This window comes from Seriola lalandi, unplaced genomic scaffold (genome assembly GCF_002814215.2).
Source record: "Seriola lalandi dorsalis isolate HSWRI2012SDOR001 ecotype SW California unplaced genomic scaffold, Sedor1 jcf7180002054898, whole genome shotgun sequence".
NCBI classification, from domain to species: Eukaryota; Metazoa; Chordata; class Actinopteri; order Carangiformes; family Carangidae; genus Seriola; species Seriola lalandi.
This window is the reverse complement of record NW_019525450.1, coordinates 5,048,853-5,068,135: the sequence shown is the minus strand read 5'-3', so window position 1 is coordinate 5,068,135 and position 19,283 is coordinate 5,048,853. Positions and strand designations below refer to the sequence as shown.

The window sequence follows — 19,283 nt, the reverse complement described above, 5'->3', positions numbered from 1 at the left end:
CTCCGAAAAGTTAAATACTGCGTATAAATGCAAGCTGAGAGTGTTAAAATGAAGTGTCAGTGACAAACCATTAATTATACACTCAATCACTCATCAGTCGGTCTGAATACAGCACAGATCTTGCAACAATTGGAGTGCTTGATACAAAATCCAGATAAAATGCCACATGCCTGTACCTTATTCACAGTTTACTACAAACAACAGTAAGTGTAACATATCTGATACTGCAGCGCTTACCAATTACCTCTAAAGCCACAACTGGGGAATCACTCGGCTCCAGATTCCATTTAATTAAAATGAATATGATTTATATCAGATTACACAGCTAAAAACATGTCAAAGGGCGTAAGAAACACCAGCAGGCAAACTATTATGCAGATTGCATACAACGCCCAAATTAGCCAAAAGCAGGTGAGCAGTAAAATTACTTCCCAGTCTGTTGAAAACATCATAGTGTAAGTTTGTCCTCCTACCAAAGCCATGTATGCACAAAGCTCTGCTGTGCAATGAGGGACTCACTTTAATTTTTTTCCTGGAAATAAAATTCAGTAAAATTAGATCAAGTTGAGATGGTTAAGATAGAAGATAAAATTAACCTGTTTGCTTGTTTGACTGGACTCTGCTGCTGTGATGTCACTGTGTTTCCAGATCTCAGCAAACCCTTTGTTGAGCACCACATTATCATAACTGAAATTATAACCAAAACTATGAAAATGTGTGTTGATGGACACAACAGGGGCCAGAGAAAAGTCACAGACTTCGGCGGAAATGTCCAGCACATTTCCTCCATCTTTACTTTCCCTCCCAGGGTCAACAGGGGTGGCCAAAGTTTAGACAAACAGATTCATCGTCCTTTTACTTCCATTTTATCAGTGTAAATAAAGCACAAAAAGAAAGAACGTCGCAAGCTCGGTGGAGATTTCAGGTTATTATTTAAAGTCTCCCTTGGCGCTGCTGACGATGATCTGTGCTTTTATTGCCCCCCCCCCCTGCAGATGTAGTCCACTAGCATAGCAGCTCAGGCTTTCATATCTGATCTTCAGCTGCATCTGCTTCTCGTTACACACGAAAATTGTAAATATGAAAAGACCAAGTTGGTGTTATCCTCGTATGCATGAACCAGCTACTTACAACTTCTTACGGGTCTTGGTCGGATATTTGTCATGAATATTAAATAGTGGTTGTGATGGTGTATAACTGTACGTAACGTGTGTGTCTGCCTTGTGTGTGTGTGTGCTGCTGTCTGTTCTACGTGGCTGCATCACCGTGAATGGCCTTTTTCTCACCTGACACCGCGCCTGAAAGCATCTGACAATCAGGGGAATATTAGAGGGTTGGAGGGATTCCACTCTGGCTAAGTGGCTCTTATTGCTGTGGAGTGTGACACTGCTCTGATATTCATAATGATTCACAGTGCTGTTGACACACTGTAGTGGCGATACTCAGCGGATTGCAGCTTCTCTGACTGTGCTGATGAGGGTTTTATCTCTAGAGAGCCAGCTGGACCAGTTCATCAGCTTGTTCTTTGATCATCACAAGCCCATCACAAGGCCCTCGTTTCCTCGCTCACTGATTTATCACAGGTAAAAACGTTCATACAATAAAATTTCCTGTGAACTTCATTATGGTTGTTAAAGAGTTTTATCCAAACAGACTACATGAAAAAAAGTGTAATTTCTGAAATCAAAATGAGGTGAATATCACCAATGATGGCTACAAAACAAAAATACTGGAAGTCATTGTCAGGGGCTGGTCCAACAACAGCAGCAACATGCAGCTAATGCTGTTCTCGTGTAGGTGGAAATGTAGAACAAGCCAAAGAGCCGCACAAACAAGCAGCTGATCTCTTGTTTCTGAGACACGAAGCAGCTTAGTTTTACATGCTTAGGACACTCGTCCATCACGGCTGCTTAAACCCCAATCTCCTTAATGCTGAAGCCAAGCAGAGGACATCGGGTCGCTTTATGAGGACAAAGGTTTGACTCATTTGGAAATTGAATGTACGCAACCTCTCTCTATCACGGTGGAAACTCTGACCACGAGGTCACTGAGCTGGCATGAAAGGGCAGCATTCGTGGAACAAATGTTCTCTGATTAAACATGGATTCAGCACACACTAAAGAATATCTAAACACACACACACACACACACACACACACACATGCATCTTTTTCACTTTTTCTTTGGTTGTTAAAGTGACAGTTTGGGTTATGTGAGGTGGGGTTGTGTGAGGTAATTATACATAGTCAGTGTATTACTTGCAGAAGATTCAATACAATGTACTTCTATCACTTTCATGCATGCATGTGTGTGTATGTGTGTGTGTGTGTGTGTGTGTGTGTGTGTGTGTGTGTGTGTGTGTGTGTGCATCCAGCATGTGCATTTGTGCATCTATGTGTGCTGTAATTTCTTGTGTTGTATGACTGCTTTTATGCATGCATATGCATAACCTGTCTGCTTGTATATTTTCAGTAAGTTATGCATGTGCTTATACTGTATGTACCTACAGAAGGCCTAGGTGTGCTAACATGTGCATTGCTATTCATTGCCATCCATTCACTGGCTCAACCGTGTTTATGTCTTGTGTGTGTGTGTGTGTGTGTGTGTGTGTGTGTGTGTATATGAATGCATGTGTGTGTCTACAGAAATGTTTTTTCTTCTGTTTTTGTGTGCATACATTAGTTTAATTGTTTCTGTGTGATTGTGTGTTTTCTTATGACTATGGATTATTTAGCTAAATGTATATATACTGTACATTTTGCAATTATAAGGTAAAGGCATAATCTCAGATCAGAGTCAACAAGAGGGAGTGAGGAGTGAGGGAGCAATGACTGTAAGAGACTGTCAGGGGTCACGGTGGAGAAGGAGTGACGACCGTTCAGTTTATATATGGACATGGACCGAGGAGCTGGAGCTAACCAGCCATGAAAAGCTACTGTCGCACTTTACTTTTCACCACTGTTAAGACAAGGAGTCTGACAGAGCTTTGACAGTTACTATAGAAGCATATTTATGTCCCTATGAGAGAGTCACTGCGGATACCTGTGCTGTAGCTGAGCAAGCAGCTCTACTACAAGAGGCTTTCCATTGTGTGTGTCTGTGGAGGAGTGTCAGTGCATCACCGTAGCCCTGCTGTTTATCACGGTTCACAAGATCAAATGTTGTGTTAAATGCCACTGTAGGAGAATATCTGCCTTGCTAATGCTAACATCAGCAGCTATGCGTGAGAGACACAAACCGATGTTACAATTTGCCAGTTCCGCTTCTTTTGCTTGGCGCAGTGACTGCTAACACAGTCGGAAGGGCCACCGGTTGAAACCGACCTCCACACACTGTCACTGTTAGCTGTTTTTTACACACAATATGAATTTATTTGCATCAACTTCATAAGCCAACAAAATTTTATGTGATTATGTGTGCATCGCAAAAAAACATTTAGGCTTTAGTACCTCCTTAAGTTTTGTGGGGGTTTTCATAATATTTAGTTTTTTTGTTATAATAGACATAAGGAAACACTTTGCAGATAGGCTACTTTAGAAAGGAGAGATGATGTGGGCTGTAGCTGCTCTGCCTGGCTGTGGTGGTTAAAGATGTGGCTGTGGATATGGTTATTGTGGATATGGCTATGGTTCCATATGTGGTTGAATCTCTGGTGCTATGCATGTGGCAGTACAGTAGCTGTATTGTGGTTACTTTATTATCAATATTAGCCAAGAAAGCATTGTTAAGCCACATGGGATTTGAATATGTGCTGCTTCTTTCAGATATAACAGATGCGTTACCAGTACACCACAGGAGTTCAGGCGTACACCAGCTTCAATACAACACTCAGTCAGCACAACCATGTCATCTCCCTGCACACACTCACAAACCCTGCACGTAGTGTGTGTGTCACAACCATGATCACAACAATCAAAGCAGAACCATGGCTACAGCCACAGTCAGCAAGAGCAGCGGCCAAAGGTGTATTGTCCCATGACTGGAGTCAGAATCACAGCTACAGTCTGCCAATCAGCCTCTGCAGCAGTGACTCTGAACCCAGTGTGGAGAAGTGGATTAACCAGCTCTGCTTGTATGTGTGTATGTATGTATGTATCTATTGATCTATCTGTTTAGCTGCGATGATAGAGACTTGCAACAGAGCAGCCAAGGCTGAGGGAAGGGTTGTGGTTCAGCATTTTATCGTATCTGAAACCAATTTCGAATCCGCTTATTGAATCCAAATCCTTTCAAATCCCTCAAATCTTTTTAGGTAGCTTGTTTGTTGAGGAGTGAAGACATCTATTAGTTAAAAATGACTGTTTGTATTAGACATCAGCAATGTAACAAAACAAATGTTAACTGTTTTGTGTAACAAAAGGTAAAACTTAAAATTTAAGAAGCATAGCTGTTAATTATATAAATATAAAAATAATGGTGATTAACTATTAACTATCGAGCCTTACTCATGGACATTGTTCTGGGCTGTCTGGGTGTAGGGCATTCACCACATGTGTTGTGTCTGCTCTGTGACATTAATTTACCCTGTCCTGACTCTTTTTTGCCTTTGCTGAGAGGGAAAACACTTGCTCCTCGCTGGAGGGCTGTGCTGCAGCTGTAGAAGATGAAGATTTTGTTGTAGTTGTACAATTATCAAGTGTTTATCGTGTGTTTTTGCATTTTCTGCTGAAATGTGTTAGATCAATAAAGAAAAAAATGAAGTTTTTAGTCTCAGAGCTTTTTAAGGACTTTTCCATGTTCAGGGACACAAAAAAATGGGCCTGAGTTAAAACGTTAAAATATTGGAACAAAATATCTGTGCCATTTGGGAAAGCATCGGTACAAGTATCATTGTAAGGTGAACTTTACAATATTTCATTTTAGGGCAAGTACAGACTAACCTGGGCCTTGTTGCTGGACCATCTCTGACAGATCCTGCTGGTGGATGAAGAGAACCAGACCTCCAGCAGCGAACAGCAGGAGGAACCAGAGGGAACAGGGCAGCCTCCTTCTCCGTCCACGCAGGGAGTCCACCACCATCTTCCACTTCATCCACAGCATGATGTGGCACAGTCAGATGCTAATGCAATAAGTTCTGGAAAAAATCAAAGAGAGCGGGAAATGGGAGGAAGAGGGGGGGCAAGACATGGACAAAAGTAGAGTGAGCAAAACAGGCATTTCAATTCTCTGCGTCAATACTGCAAGGCAGAATTTTTACTGTAGTAAATGGCAATAGTGAATGGCAATGGTGAAATATAACAAATATATAAATATAACATTTACTGAAATACTGTAGTTAAGTACAAATACTTGAGTAACTTCTTTTTATGGTACTTTTTACTTGTAGTTTTACTTCACTATGTTTCTTTGATCATTTAAATTAGGTATATTCCAGATTAAGATTTCACATACAAAACACATGATCACCTTCTAAAATATGATACTACACCTCAAACAAGTACAATAAAATTCTACTAACAGATTAATCCATTAGTATTATAATTCACTTAATAATCTATCATAGTATAAAATTCACAAGGTCAATTTTTCAGAATTGTTACTTTTTTTGACATTTTAAAGGTCCCATATTGTAAAATATGAGACTTCCATGTCTTTTTCTTTTAATCATAAAGCAGGTCCAGGTTCTATATTAATACAGTGAAAATATTAAAGCGCTCAGTTCACAGAGAAATGCACACAGCCTGTATTCAGAAACTGAGCCTTAAAACAAGCCATCAAGACTTCTGTAAATTTGTTATGTCACAACAAAGCAGTCACGGCTCTCAGCCATGTCTCTCTCTTCTGATTGGCTCAGCATCCTGCTGTTGCTAGAGCTCCAGAGAGAAGCCTGAAAGACGAGATGTAAAACTACACTGAGATAGTTTTTGGGACGTAAAACCACAATGGTATCTTGTAATGGATATCAATACTTGAAATAAAACATTTACAACATTAAAATTTCTACTGTTACTCAAGTAAATGATCTTACTACTTGCTGCTCTGAACTGATTCTGATAAATGGATGCTGGATATACATATAATGAAAATGACCTCGGATCATAGTAGTAGTTCTTGATATGCAGAAAAAAAATATTGCCTGAAATGAACACAAGACAGAATCCTGTCATATTGAACATGACTATAGTGTTTGTATCAGTATTAGGTCTGGTCTCAGTGTGTGCATCAGCAGCACAGCAGTTCACTCTAGGCTACAGACTCGCAGGAGGACTAAATATGCCACTGTATGTTATTTACTGAAACCCAACACCTCAGTATATTTTCATTAGAAAGAAAAACCCATGAAGTCTGACGAATTAAAGCTGTTCAGAGATTCAACATGAAAACAAGCTGGGCTAACAGCTAATTCCTCCAAATAAAGAAATCTGTGTTGTGTTTGTAAGGATACAGTATAGTAAACACTATTCCAGCTGGACTGGCATGAGTGCACACCAACTCTCAGCTCTGTTCATACAGCAGGAAGACCAAGTAGCATCTGTCTTCAAATTAATATGCAAATGAACTTCGGTGAGTACCATGTGTTGTCATCTCGGAAAATATATTCGGCTCAGTTTCAGTCATGTCAAGAACTCCACTTGCACAGCGCACCCTGTGCTAAAGCCAGAGGTTATAAATAAGCTGTGATTGAGTGTCAAATAACAAATGTGACGTTTTGTGGCATTATGCCTGTATAGACAGTGATTCCTGTTTTAATGCCAACTTGTTTATACCAATGATAAATGACAGAGATGAACATGATCAGACCTGAAACTTTCAGTTCAACAGGATTTGCTGATGCATCACAGTTATAACAGTGCTCCACCCAGAGGAGGAATAGGAATAGGAATTTTTTTTTCTGCTTCAAAACTTTCACTGAAACTCTCTAGGTATGTCATATATAATAATCTCTTTTCATAGAAGTTACCTCAGGTTAAAGCTGTCTCTTCCTTTTATTAAATCTGTACAAATGTTTTTTTCTTTGGATATAAAGAATTGGAATTAATCTCGTACAAGAAAACTTGTACTGCAGTATAACGCAGTAAGCCCCAAGAGGCAGTGGTTCCACGTCATGCCTAACAACACCCTCAGCTGTTCTCAACCCAATGTAAACCACAGCCTCCTGTGGCTTATTGCTCATATAAAATGCTTATTTCATACACCTGGCAAGGTTTCATAAAATAAACACACAGCAACAAAAAATGCAATAATTTATTGATAACAAATAATCACTCTCCTGCTAAGCAATGGAGTTCTTCAGCGACATTTATCCGAATGGTTGCCAAGCAACACACAGACGCAGTGGAAAGCATGCATAAGGACTGGGGTGATTATTAATGTTTATCTGGATATCGCCATTTATTGCGCAGCTGTTGATGTAGTGTTCAATCATATTAGCGCTCCGCTTGGCTGGTGCAGGGGTGTTTGACTCTGGACAGAAGCAGGGATATTGCTCCAGCATCATTCTCTTGTTTTATTTGGGCACCAGTAGGATTGCAGTGACGATTCACATTTCTGTCCCATCACTGATGCTGTAATAATTTTGATTTAATGTGGTAACAGGTGTTTGTTTATAGAGTTTTTTTACAACGGCTTTGAATGCAGCTCAGTCAGTCATAATCAAGCACTTCAACCATCACTTTTATAAATGCAAGTTAGTTATATGCTGTCCACTTTGCTATATCAAAGTGCACAACATCACAGCATTTGCTTTTTCACCAATTAAATTAGTGATGGAGATGTCAAACTATTAGGCCACCCTGAAATCCATTTATTCAGCTTTTTTTTAATGAAAAAATTCAATTTCCATTTGAATGTTCTTTAGGTCATTCTGAAAGGAAACCATGCAGGCAAAGATACCCACTGAATAGAAAGTGCCATTAAAAATGTGCAAGAATGGATTTCTCAATACATAAGCATTATTCTCACGAACAGGCAACCTTTGATGCAGGAAGATGCATCTACTTTTTTATACTTATGTCTCGCTTCACCTTGTGATGACTGTACTCAAAAGTCCATTTCACCAGACGGATGAGTTTATTACTTCAGTTAAGTGCAATAGTCATAACAACCCCTGCACAATGAGAGTATAGCTTGAACAAAAGATATAATACAAATATTATGCACATGTTGTACATGTTGTAGATACAATGTGTGAAGGGATCTCTGTGCATGTGGCCATGTTCATTGTTGTTGCCTAATGAGGATGTTGTATCCTCTGAGCTCAGTGAAGTTAATAACAAGTGCTGAGTTTTATCCTGCAGGAGCTATTTCACCAGAAATCTGATGAAATGTGGAAAAAAAAGGGATGCAATATTCTGTAAAAATCTTTATACTGCTCCATATGCATACATTTCAATCTTATTAATGCACTGTATATTCTATTGTTTTGCTGGCTGCACAGTTGCCATGCCAACCCAAGTGCAAACCAGGATGCTGCTTTTGCTGGCCACCATTTTAATCCCTATGAGTATACTCTACTTTGAGGAAAACTTTTTAATCAGTAGACATGCACTGCTTTCCGTTGTATTGAAGCCACAATACTCATGAGGGCGTTCTTTACTGGGATTATAGGGACTTTGGTCACTGAGCTGGTACAAAGCCAGTACCTGTTGTATCACCATCTTGTTCCTTAATCCTAGAAAAGTATGACATCTCTGCTGCTTCTACATTGGTTTGTAAATAAACAATTAGAGCCTTCATTACATCTATTGAGTGGATGCTGATTGCTGAGAAAATCATATTTTAGCTACATTGCTGGTAAGGTTTATCTTTGTCTACATATTTTTCCAGAATGAAATCCATCTTTCATTGCATGAGAGGACTGAAGTGATTGCTATGCAGTTGACTCAGTTTTCATCCTAAACTTTCAGAGTCATGAAAGCATTTAATGCAAGTTGGGGAGCTGAGACATTTAAAGATGTTATCCCTCCATTCTGCTTTACAGAGTTTGACCATGTCTTGGCACAGAACCACAGAATGTAACCTTATCACAGGAAATCATCCAAGTTTTTCACTTTCATTTCCATCTTTTCAGCTATCATCCCTCAGTTTCATCACATTACTTTTGTACAAGATATTGAGGTCAGGTAAACCTCTGGCTGTTGTTTCTGGTTATCTGTGATATTTTTGAAAGTGCATAAACTAGCATTCAGATTTATGCCCAAAGGTCGAGTGCAAGGAATGGCAATTGTGTACAGAGTCAGCAAAGTGTGAAAAGCATGCACTCATGTCAGTGTTGATTTCAGAGATTTGAAAAGACTGTCCTTGTTTTCCTGGCCTCAAGCGAGTGGCTGGTTTCAGCAGCTGCCTTTATATTATTAACCTGAGACTATGCGACACAAACCTCCGTACTGAGAAAATGCTGTGGACATTTCACTTTGTCTACTTCCACTCTTACTATAAGTTGAGTGTGTCTATCTTATTTATTACCAAAAACCTGGGCAACAAAACCACATAACACAGTGAGAACTAAAGACTGAGACAGGAAATGACAAAAAGACACAAAAGCGTGATTTAAGATCAACAAAGTAAAAACCAACATAGTATTTAGTGCTGAATTTATACATATTGTATAAACCAATACAACACAGTAGTTAATGAGATTAAATAGAAATGCATTTTAGAAGCACCATAAAAACAATCCAGCCAGTGTAACAGCATTAAAAGAGAAGTAATATAGTCTCTTCTCTTTTTTTCATTTTGGTTTTTGACTTTGGCTCCCTCCTCTGTGCAATTTTGAATTGGTGAATTATTTTCTGATTTATGACTGTTAGGAGACCATAACAGCTGTCCAAAGCAGTCTAAAGCTCAACTCTGGAATAGATCAATATTTCTTAAATAATCTGAGTAAAATTGGATGATCTCGCAACTGTGACTCTCAAAACAAAAGGTACAACAAGAAAGACATTTGTCCTAGTATAAACCCCTGGGGTACCCCATAATTTACCAGGAATGACAGGGTTCATCACCATTAAAAACAACCTTCTTTTCCTGGGCAACAAAGGCTGCAACGGGTGGATCCTTTGTGGCCCAACCTAACCCAATAATGAAAATAATATGGCAGCAAACAACACTGACAGAGCCCAAGGATTACACTTTTAAATGTAAGTATTGGGTTTCAGCTCAGTTCAACAGCTAAGAGCACAATGGTTAAAACCTAGAATCTGTCATGGTTGCTATGCGTCAGGAGCTGTGCTTTGCAACGCAATGGTAACAGGGGGCACATGGTGACTTGAAGCAAAAATCCTCCATTGGGCATTTCGTTTCCGCCTTTGCAGTCTATATGGCTACGAAAGGCCACCGTGTCCTCTGATTGTGACCTTTCACGTTATCCCCATGTTTATGTTATGTTTTGTTACCATGACAGCAAAGGTCTGGTACATGATGAGTGACCGATATGGACGTTTTGGTTGGAGGATTTGTTGACAGCAGCGTAGCAGTTGTGGCCTGTTTCTCTAATAAGAACAGTCTCAGTGCTGGGATGTTGTGTAAAACCTAAAATATTTCATACATTTTAATTTCTCTCAAGATGCCCAAAGATTGTGGAGAGCCGGGGGTCTATTTGCACAAGCAGGCGCACATTATTAAGTGAGGCTAAGTGGTGTTTACCAGCAGCAGGTTGGTATTTTTCTGACTTGTCATACTCAATCTCCCCAGCCATGAATACACCCAATGATAATAAATGACAGTGGACTTGACTGTTGTTTGGGCCATTCACCTTGAGTCATAAACTTAGAGCCCAAAGATTTTTCAGGAGTGAAGAACCTTCTTAACATATTGATGATATTGACCACACATTGATTGAAGAGTGAGGGTGAAAGAGAAGTCGTAGTGAACAGTTCCCTGTGTGTAACTACTGCAGTAGGGCTGAAAGAAGAGTATGCATTTTCAATCAACTTCTGAAAAATGATATCTGAAATAATAAAACAAAAGATAAAAACTAAATCACTGCAACTGTCAAAGCTCGACACATACATCTCATTATGATCAAACAACACTTCATTTTAAAGACAGTGCCTTTGTACTCTACTTCCAAACAGATGTATATGCCAAGAAATGACATAACATTACCCATTTTATGAAAAGAAAGAGAGCACTTCTTTGTCAGAGAGGAAATGGAGCTGAGTCTTTGTTTGATGTTCATGTATAATACACATCAAAGAATTGTTTGTTTTTAGTTTCAAGCAAATGAAAATTATGCCAGTCAAATGGATGTGGTTTACTGTATATATGTGTCTTTATCCAGCAGTAAAGTGTAATATATTTTCAAAACATTTCTTATGACGACAGTTCCTAATGAAATGTATTTTGTTCTGAAATTAAACCATTTCTATTATGAAAAGACTGAAATACAGAATAAAGGAATGTTTCAATAATATCCAGTAAGGTAGTCTTGGTTAGAAAGAGAATGGATCATGGAGACGTTTACTGATTCATTTCCTTATTAAATAGTGATCATATTCTTGTCCATGATGACAGCACTTTTGCAATAACTCTGGTAAAGCAGGTGACTGTTCTTTCTGCCCACATGATTTTTACCTCATCAAGTGTTCTGCAGCAGCACTGTGCCCTGACTGAACCATCAGTTAAAGTAAGAACTTCAGTGTTTTCTCAAGGTCCACGACAGGGCGCAATGCTTTATTTTTTTTCACTCCCAACAGGGGATAGTGAGCAGAAAATATATTGTGATGGTGACATATCTGGATCCTGAGTCTGTCCTCAACTTCAACCTCAGCAGACCTTCAAGGTAACTGTCGGCAACTGTTGCTCCCCTCAGGAGTAGAAATGGGGCCATGCACTGAGACCCATGCATACTTTCTGCTCCTTCAAACTTTCAAGCCTCTCACACTGTTACTGGGCTGGCTATGGGTGTGGTTAATCTCTCATGGACACAGCTGGTGCTATAAGTATCAGGCTTTACTCCATTGAGCATATTAAGAATGTTAGAGGCTAAAGCCGCTGTTCGGTCCACGGTTCCCAGTCTTGATTTTGTCAATGAGCTATGATGAAAAATAGCCAGAGGCGAACAAGTTTTCAGGACAAAAACAGAACTGAAACTAAACTGGAATCTAAAACAATATTTAATGTCAACGAATATGAAAACTAAAGAATGTAATAGACAGACTGTTGTATGTAACATCTTATTCAGCTACTCACATGCATCTTTGGAATCGCACACAGAAGTTCCTAATCAGTAAAAGTTAATTTAACCATTACACACATACATTACATTACATTCAAAATGTTCTGTCTCTGTCATGGATCTGCCGGTTGTTGGAAGAAAACTTGCAGGCTACCACGTCAACAATTAAAAAGGGTAAGCTAATGTCAGATAGTCAGGTGCTGTGGATGTGGATGTAACGTTGCTTTCAGAAGGAATAAGTAAGTTCAAGATTTAATGTCAGCAGTCAACCACCTAAATCCTCTTCTAGATGTTTGCTGAAGAAAATATCATTACATTATCCAACAGTTTATCTTTCCTCCTGAGTTAAACTCAGGCAGTGAACAGTATTTCAGTGAGTGAGTGAGTCTAGCTTCTGAATGCTTGGCTGCTCTGCAGAGGAGAGCACAGCTAGCTGTGGTGATGCTAGGTGAGCATGAACGACAGAGAGAGAGAGAGAGAGAGAGAGCGAGAGAGAGAGAGAGCGAGAGAGAGAGGGAAAGAGAGAGAGAGAGAGAGAGAGAGAGTCTGGAGGGTCAGTCTGTTATATTATTGTGTGGGAACATGTAAACAGTGCCTTTTCCACTAACCTCACAATAGACAAGAAGGACACCTGTAACCACAGTAACTGTATATAACAAAGATAGTGACAGCTGTAGCATCAAAATATTAAAAAATTACGACATGAAAATTGGAAATGCTTGACAAAAATCACTTTGTTTGACTCAAACTAACAAAAATCAAATGACAAAAAATTGGCTAAAACTAAGATTGAAACTTCAGAATCAAGATCAAGAAGAAATGAACTCTGCGTGGTCTGCAGCAGTGATGCTGTTTCTGTGTTACAGTAACTATGGTTACGATGTGGAACCTTTATCCTTCTTTGTTTCAGAGCTCCTTAAATGTTCCATATTTTTACACTTTTGCATTGTTTTATTTGAAGTTTTGATATCCATAGGAAGATGTATTTGTGGTTTTAACAACCAAAAACCATCTCAATGTAGTCTCCTCTCTCAGGCTTCTCTCTGGAGCTCTAGTTACAACAGGCCAGCGAACTGATGGTGGTGGTGGCTGCCTGTTTTCTGAGTGATCAAATAAAAATAAAGCAGATTGCAGGTATAACCAGGTGGGCTGGGCTTGAGGCTCCTTTGTTGTCACATCACAAAGTAACAGAAGTCCTGACAGCTCGTTTTAAAGCTCCATTTCTACATATAGGCTGTGTGCATTTCTGCCTGCACTGAGCGCTCTGACACTGTCACAGTATTAATACAGAGCCTAAACCTGCTTTATAATCAAAAAAGACATGGAAATTTCTCTTTATACAATATGGAACCTCTAAAGTTTTAACATCCCTGCAGTCAGCTATAAAAGTTAGAATATCTTTTAATTTTTTTTATCCGTATGTCTTAACAAGTATGAATCAAACACTGCATGTGTGCTGAATGCCTCATAACACGTTGGCATAGAAAACAAATTAAATCCATTTTCATTATCTCCCTGCATATCCCATCACCTGCTTCCCAATGGTTGAGAGCATTTCAGCTGTCCTAGAAAATGTTCTGTGATATTTTTTTTGTAATACCATTCATGTCTAGTCCCTCCAGTGTGTTAGTGAAAGTGAACAGTGTTGGCTAGTGAACAAAAAGAAAGGGAGGCCGTTGCCAAGCCCTGTTTTATAAATTAATGATTATATGCATGGGAATTTGATGAGGGTAGAATGGGAGCTGGTATAGGATCATGTTCAAAGCACTGCTAATTGTCTTTATTTATGACAGCCGGTGATCTCTGGGAGGAATTAATGCATTCTCCACACTGCTGTGATGAGCCTTTGCAATCAATGTAGATCAGCCATCAGCACTGCCAGCTTTATCGTGTAGGCAGTAATATGCAAAGGTGCCAGCACCTACAGTGAAGTGAAGTGGCAGAATCCTTAAGTCACGATACGTTAATGTTGCAACTAAATACAAAATATTATACCTCGCATGCTGAGATGATAGTGATGATATTTTATTTGAAATGCTCATCTGGAAATAATCAGCTGTGGAAAACAGGCAGAAAAACCTGTAATTTACACAGGTAAAACTGAAAAATTGATAGTGAAATCACACCAACAATCTCTCTGTGAATGAGAGACCAATCAACATGTGACAACACATCTGACAAGCACTATTTGGGATCAGACTGGAAGATAAACCGTACGGGCATCTGGTTTTCAGTTGCTAAATTGTGGGTGACGCATCTCTCTGTTTTGGTTTTTTTTTTGTTTTTTTTGTTTGTACTGAACAACATCTGTTCCTTTGGCTCCATTCCCAACAGCACCCCACTGTTTAAAATAAAACCAAATGAATAAATAGTCACGACTCACTATGCAGCACTATGTAATGCACGTTTCCTACAGCACACCAAAAACATCTCCCAACTCCTTCACAAATGAGAAAGCTGTGTGACGGTGACCTGGCACGCTGGCCTCGGGATAGCTACAAGCTCGGGCAGAGCAGGTGATGACAGCTCCAACACAATCGGACATGCTCAAATACAACACATCCTCGCCATATCATGTCAGCCCAATACCTGCCACAGGGCACTGCTGTGCTCCGCTACACAGCTCTCAGATGAGGTTACAGATTAGTTTCTATTTATACGTAAGGCCTCACAGCAGCCCAATGACCAGCAGAGAGGGGTAGATAAATTACATGCAAGCCTATTTGGTAATTCAGTTTATTCGTGTTTGCAATGTTGAGGATCTGTTGCTAACATTTCATTTCACAGAGGAAAAATAAATCAAGCTGTTTCTGTCTCCCTGGAGAGCATGGGATTTTCTTTTCTGTGTTTCTGTGTTGTGTTCCAAAACCTGTTTGGAAGCAGCTTTTCATTTCTAAACTTCTATTAGATGAATAAAAAAAAGAAGAATATTCTACTTTGACTGGCGACTGCACATATTGTAGGGTCAACGCTGTGGTCCAAATTTTGTTTGCAAGGAACATACCTGACCCTGATACACCACACAAATGGCAGATTTGGCAAACCGGTAGGCTGTGTTGTCTGATGCATTCATTACCATTTAAAACTCATATAATTACACTCAATGGGCTCCTCTTAGCAACAGTCCACTGAAACTCATCAGCAGCTCGCAGCTAATGAAAAGCAATGCGCAGAAGGTCACCTGTTCACCCCAAATCTACAGTGCGCACTGTTTATATATCTGCTATTAAATGTGATTCACTCATGAAAGCAGGATGTGGATAGAAGGGAGGAGAGAGGCACTTTTTTATGCCTTGACACACTGAGAGACAGATGGTGCAATGCTGGTGCAACTCAGTATTGAGGAGGTACTCCTAATGTTTTCTGCCTCCAGTTCTGTCAAAGGGGGAAGCAAGTCATCAAGAAGAAGGCTGGACTGAAAGGAATCAGCTGTGCAGCCAAGGATTGAGGTGAACGCTTGAAGTGTAAAATTCAGTGAAATAAACATACACACGTGTGCACAACTGAATATATTTTCCCTGAATATCTGATGCTTGCCTTTGCTTTGTGATGAACACAGTGTACCCCGGCTCTGTTTTCTGTACATATGCATGGCACAAAAAAACATGTAATTTGCATCAGAAAGATACAGATAGATTCATCTTCTCATTTGAACTACAGAGGAAGAGGAGTGTTTGGGAAACTAGAGCCCTTAAATCAAACATCTATATATGGACAAATTTAATATGCAGCTGTTGCTAAACAAGATGAAAATCATGATCACACTGATTAAGCCAAATAGGAATATATATGGCCAACGTGAGCTCACCTGTAAGTGTCAATCTCACAGTGGCTCCATGAGAAAGGATCTGCTTGAGTGTGCGACTGCACGACTATGACTAAGTCTGTATAGTGTGTGATAAGTTTGTAAGAAATAAATATGTGCAGTAAATGTACAATGCAGATATTTTACACCCTGTGCTCAGTGGTGCATTAAAAATAACACAATTACACAATATCTTGGCCTTAATTCAACGCCTGAACGAGATCCAACAATAAATCATATTAATCTAGGAATTTGGATTTGCTGCTTCAGCCGAATGAAATGTAAATGTAAAGGAGACACTGGCTGATGACACTGATTCTCAATCCGCAAATAAAGGCAAAAAATGAGATAAAAGAAAAATATGTTGCCATAGAAATATCATGTGGCCTCTGGTTTAAATTTCACTGAAAAGTCTTTTTTGTGTTGTCACCATGGTCCACTTTCTTCAGCACACTCAACGGATGCACTCAAGAACTCATTGAACCATGGTGTTTTGGAGAAAGGTCCTTCAGCTTATTCAGGCATCTGCTAGACCTTTTTTTTTTTTTTTAAAGATATTTTTTGGGGCTTTTTAGAGTAGCAGTGAGAGAGAGACAGGAATGTTTGGGGTGAGAGAGAGAGAAAGGGGATGACATGCAGCAAAGGGCAGCGGGTCGGATTCGAACCCAGGCCGCCGCGGTAAGGACTGAGTCCTGGGTGAGCCACCGAGGCGCCCCAGGCATCCGCTACACCTTGACCTGCTCGAGATTTACCGCATCGAGCTCCACCCAAGTCCTTCACATGGGTAAACACACATACAAATCAATACTGCTGAATCTGTGCTGATCCCACTCATTTTTCCTCACTTCTGTTTTTTTTTTTTTTTTTTTATGTCAGAGGGTTTTGCAGATTGCCAGGAGGGAGGTCATTGCACATCCTTCAGTTCTACTAGATGCTTGTCTGCTTTGTTAATTCTGTGGAACCTTGCTGGTGTAGTTTTATGTGATTTTCTAATTCACTAATTTCAGTGCACTACAAAAGAAAGTTGGACAGTAAAATCATTGTCTTGTCCACTGAGGAGAACAAGATGATATTTATTGCAGAAGCCTCTATACCCTTCGAAATATTCATGAACTTATATATGTTTGTACAGCCGGAAAAAAAGCATCACATATTTTTGTGCCTACATCCTGTTTGTTGAGAATGCCAATTAAAATATTAAATAAAAAAAAAAAAAAAGAGCCACCTTTGGCGAGAGTGAAAGTGAAAGCCCGCTCATTACATACACCCTGGTAAATCCAAGGTATCTACAAAGCCATCCTCTTTGGTTCTGTCCTTGAGTGAATTATGCTCTCAGCACTCAATGAAATGATTGTACCCCTGAACACCATAACACTAATTAGAATATAATCAAATTGAAAGCTAGTTTTCTCTCACAGATGTGTTCAATTGGCATGTGATTAACGGGAACATCAACAAGCCATGGTGAGAAACTACAATAACAAATAGCAGAAGTCAAATGCATTTCTCTTTTTCAATTCTTGTCATGTTGGTGTTCATCCTTGTCTGACCAAAGTGGGACCTCGGAGGTTCAATATTGCATGAAACACACAGAGTCGGCGTCCTTCATTAGAAAATGTTGGTGGCAAGCGAGACCAAAATCGCAGTCCTTTGAAACCTGCTTTTGTTGTTGTTTGATGATGTAACACATTTAGTCTGTTCAGTGGTTCTGTAAGATGAATTATTTACTGCTCTCCTGCATTTATATGAAAACGTCATATCCTGTAATGTAATAATATGAAAAGGAGGAAATGATATGTTCCTTCCATAACATGCATAGTCAGACAAGAAGGTTAGGGTTTATTTTCTATATTATTTATTTCATATTTTTATGTTATTTATATTTTTCCATTTAGAGGAAATAGTTAACCTATTGGTCCAAAAGTTTTATGTTTTTGTGAACGCGATATCTCTGTTACAACTTGAGGGAATTTCTTCAAATTTGGCACAAACATTCCCTTGGACTCAAGGAAGAAGTTATTAGATTTTGGTGGTAAGAGGTCAAAGGTCAAGTCCACTGTGGCCACACAAAACGCTTTTTCTTCACACAACAATTATGACAAAATTTCGCAAAAAAGGGTTAATATTTTATACGAATCTGGATAAACAGGGATGTAACCTTGAACTGGTCTGAGTGGCGGAGGGATACAACCGCTGGTGTGTTAGTTCTGTGCACAGCGTGAGGAGTCAGCGCTGGAGCACATGAGAGAGACATGGATGATTTAATAACTTCATGCTTCAGTTAAGTCACCGGCTAATCTCCTTACTGGGGATTTTGTTTACAGTATTTTTTTATATTTAGATATCTGATATTTTATATAGATTACAGTATGAGAGTTTCAAATAAAAAACGGCGGGAAAAAAAGTATTTATATATTTTCCAGCCAGTACAAATAAGAGCAGGGATATTGAAAGCATACTGTCCACAGATCTCAGATACAAACAATGTCAAGTAATATTCTGTCTCCGGCTGTGAAATTACTGTAACACACAGTAAACTGCAGGATCTCCCGTTTGCAGACATCTTTGAGGTGATCAGAGTTGGCAGCTCCAATAGATCACAATCAAAGTGAATAGAGCAGTACGTTTATGACACGACTTGCAAAGTGCCCTGTGCAGGGCATGTGAGGTTCAGCTCAAGTCAATAAACATCACGGAGACAGACAGGAACCCTGAGCTCCCCTGTGGGTTGGCCGGTTTAAAGGTGCATTAAGAGTGGTTTTAAAAATCCTCCCACCAATAATTCATGAGGTCAGTGAGCACTAACCTTGCATGTTTTGTCCATAATGTAAATTACAGTGTGTTGTTTTAACACAACCATTCAGCCGTTCTCTATTCATTTTACATTATTTTCAGTGAATGTGCCTCTGTTAATCCCTTTGTGCTTATAATATTATAGTCATGGACATGGTGCTCTGCCATATAAGTCCAATATAGTAAATTGATGGATGAACAATCACACAGAGCAGCAGGAGCCACTGTACCAGTCCTTTCTCCTGACGTTGTAAGAAAAGATCTGGGGACGACGTGGTTGTGACATTAGCATTAGTTTTTTCTGGTTAATGTTTGATGTGATGAAGTCATGCAAGATAGATATTCTTCAGGGTGGCAGTTACATTTTTGCTCAGGATGGATGCCAGTTATTGAGAGATTGAGATGTTTCATTATGTCTGCAGCTAGATTGAATACGATGTGGAAATCCCTAATTCTTAAATTCAAATACCCGGAGGGAGATTTTATGGGCTACCAGAGCATGACCCACTTCGTATTGTGACCCAGAGTCTGAGAAAAGCTCTGTGCCCTTTGCACAATGTGAAAGGT

At 39.5% G+C, this 19,283-nt stretch overlaps 1 protein-coding gene across 1 annotated transcript in view; it reads right to left on the bottom strand.

The window, feature by feature from the left end:
- Window positions 1-19,283, bottom strand: part of chst8 (carbohydrate (N-acetylgalactosamine 4-0) sulfotransferase 8) — a 165,031-nt gene that overhangs the window by 120,225 nt on the left and 25,523 nt on the right. The window contains exon 2 of the mRNA XM_023429637.2: window positions 4,881-5,074. Within this exon, the coding sequence (XP_023285405.2) occupies window positions 4,881-5,040 (160 nt within the window). The 5' untranslated portion in view covers window positions 5,041-5,074. The remainder of the gene's footprint in view (window positions 1-4,880; window positions 5,075-19,283) is intronic.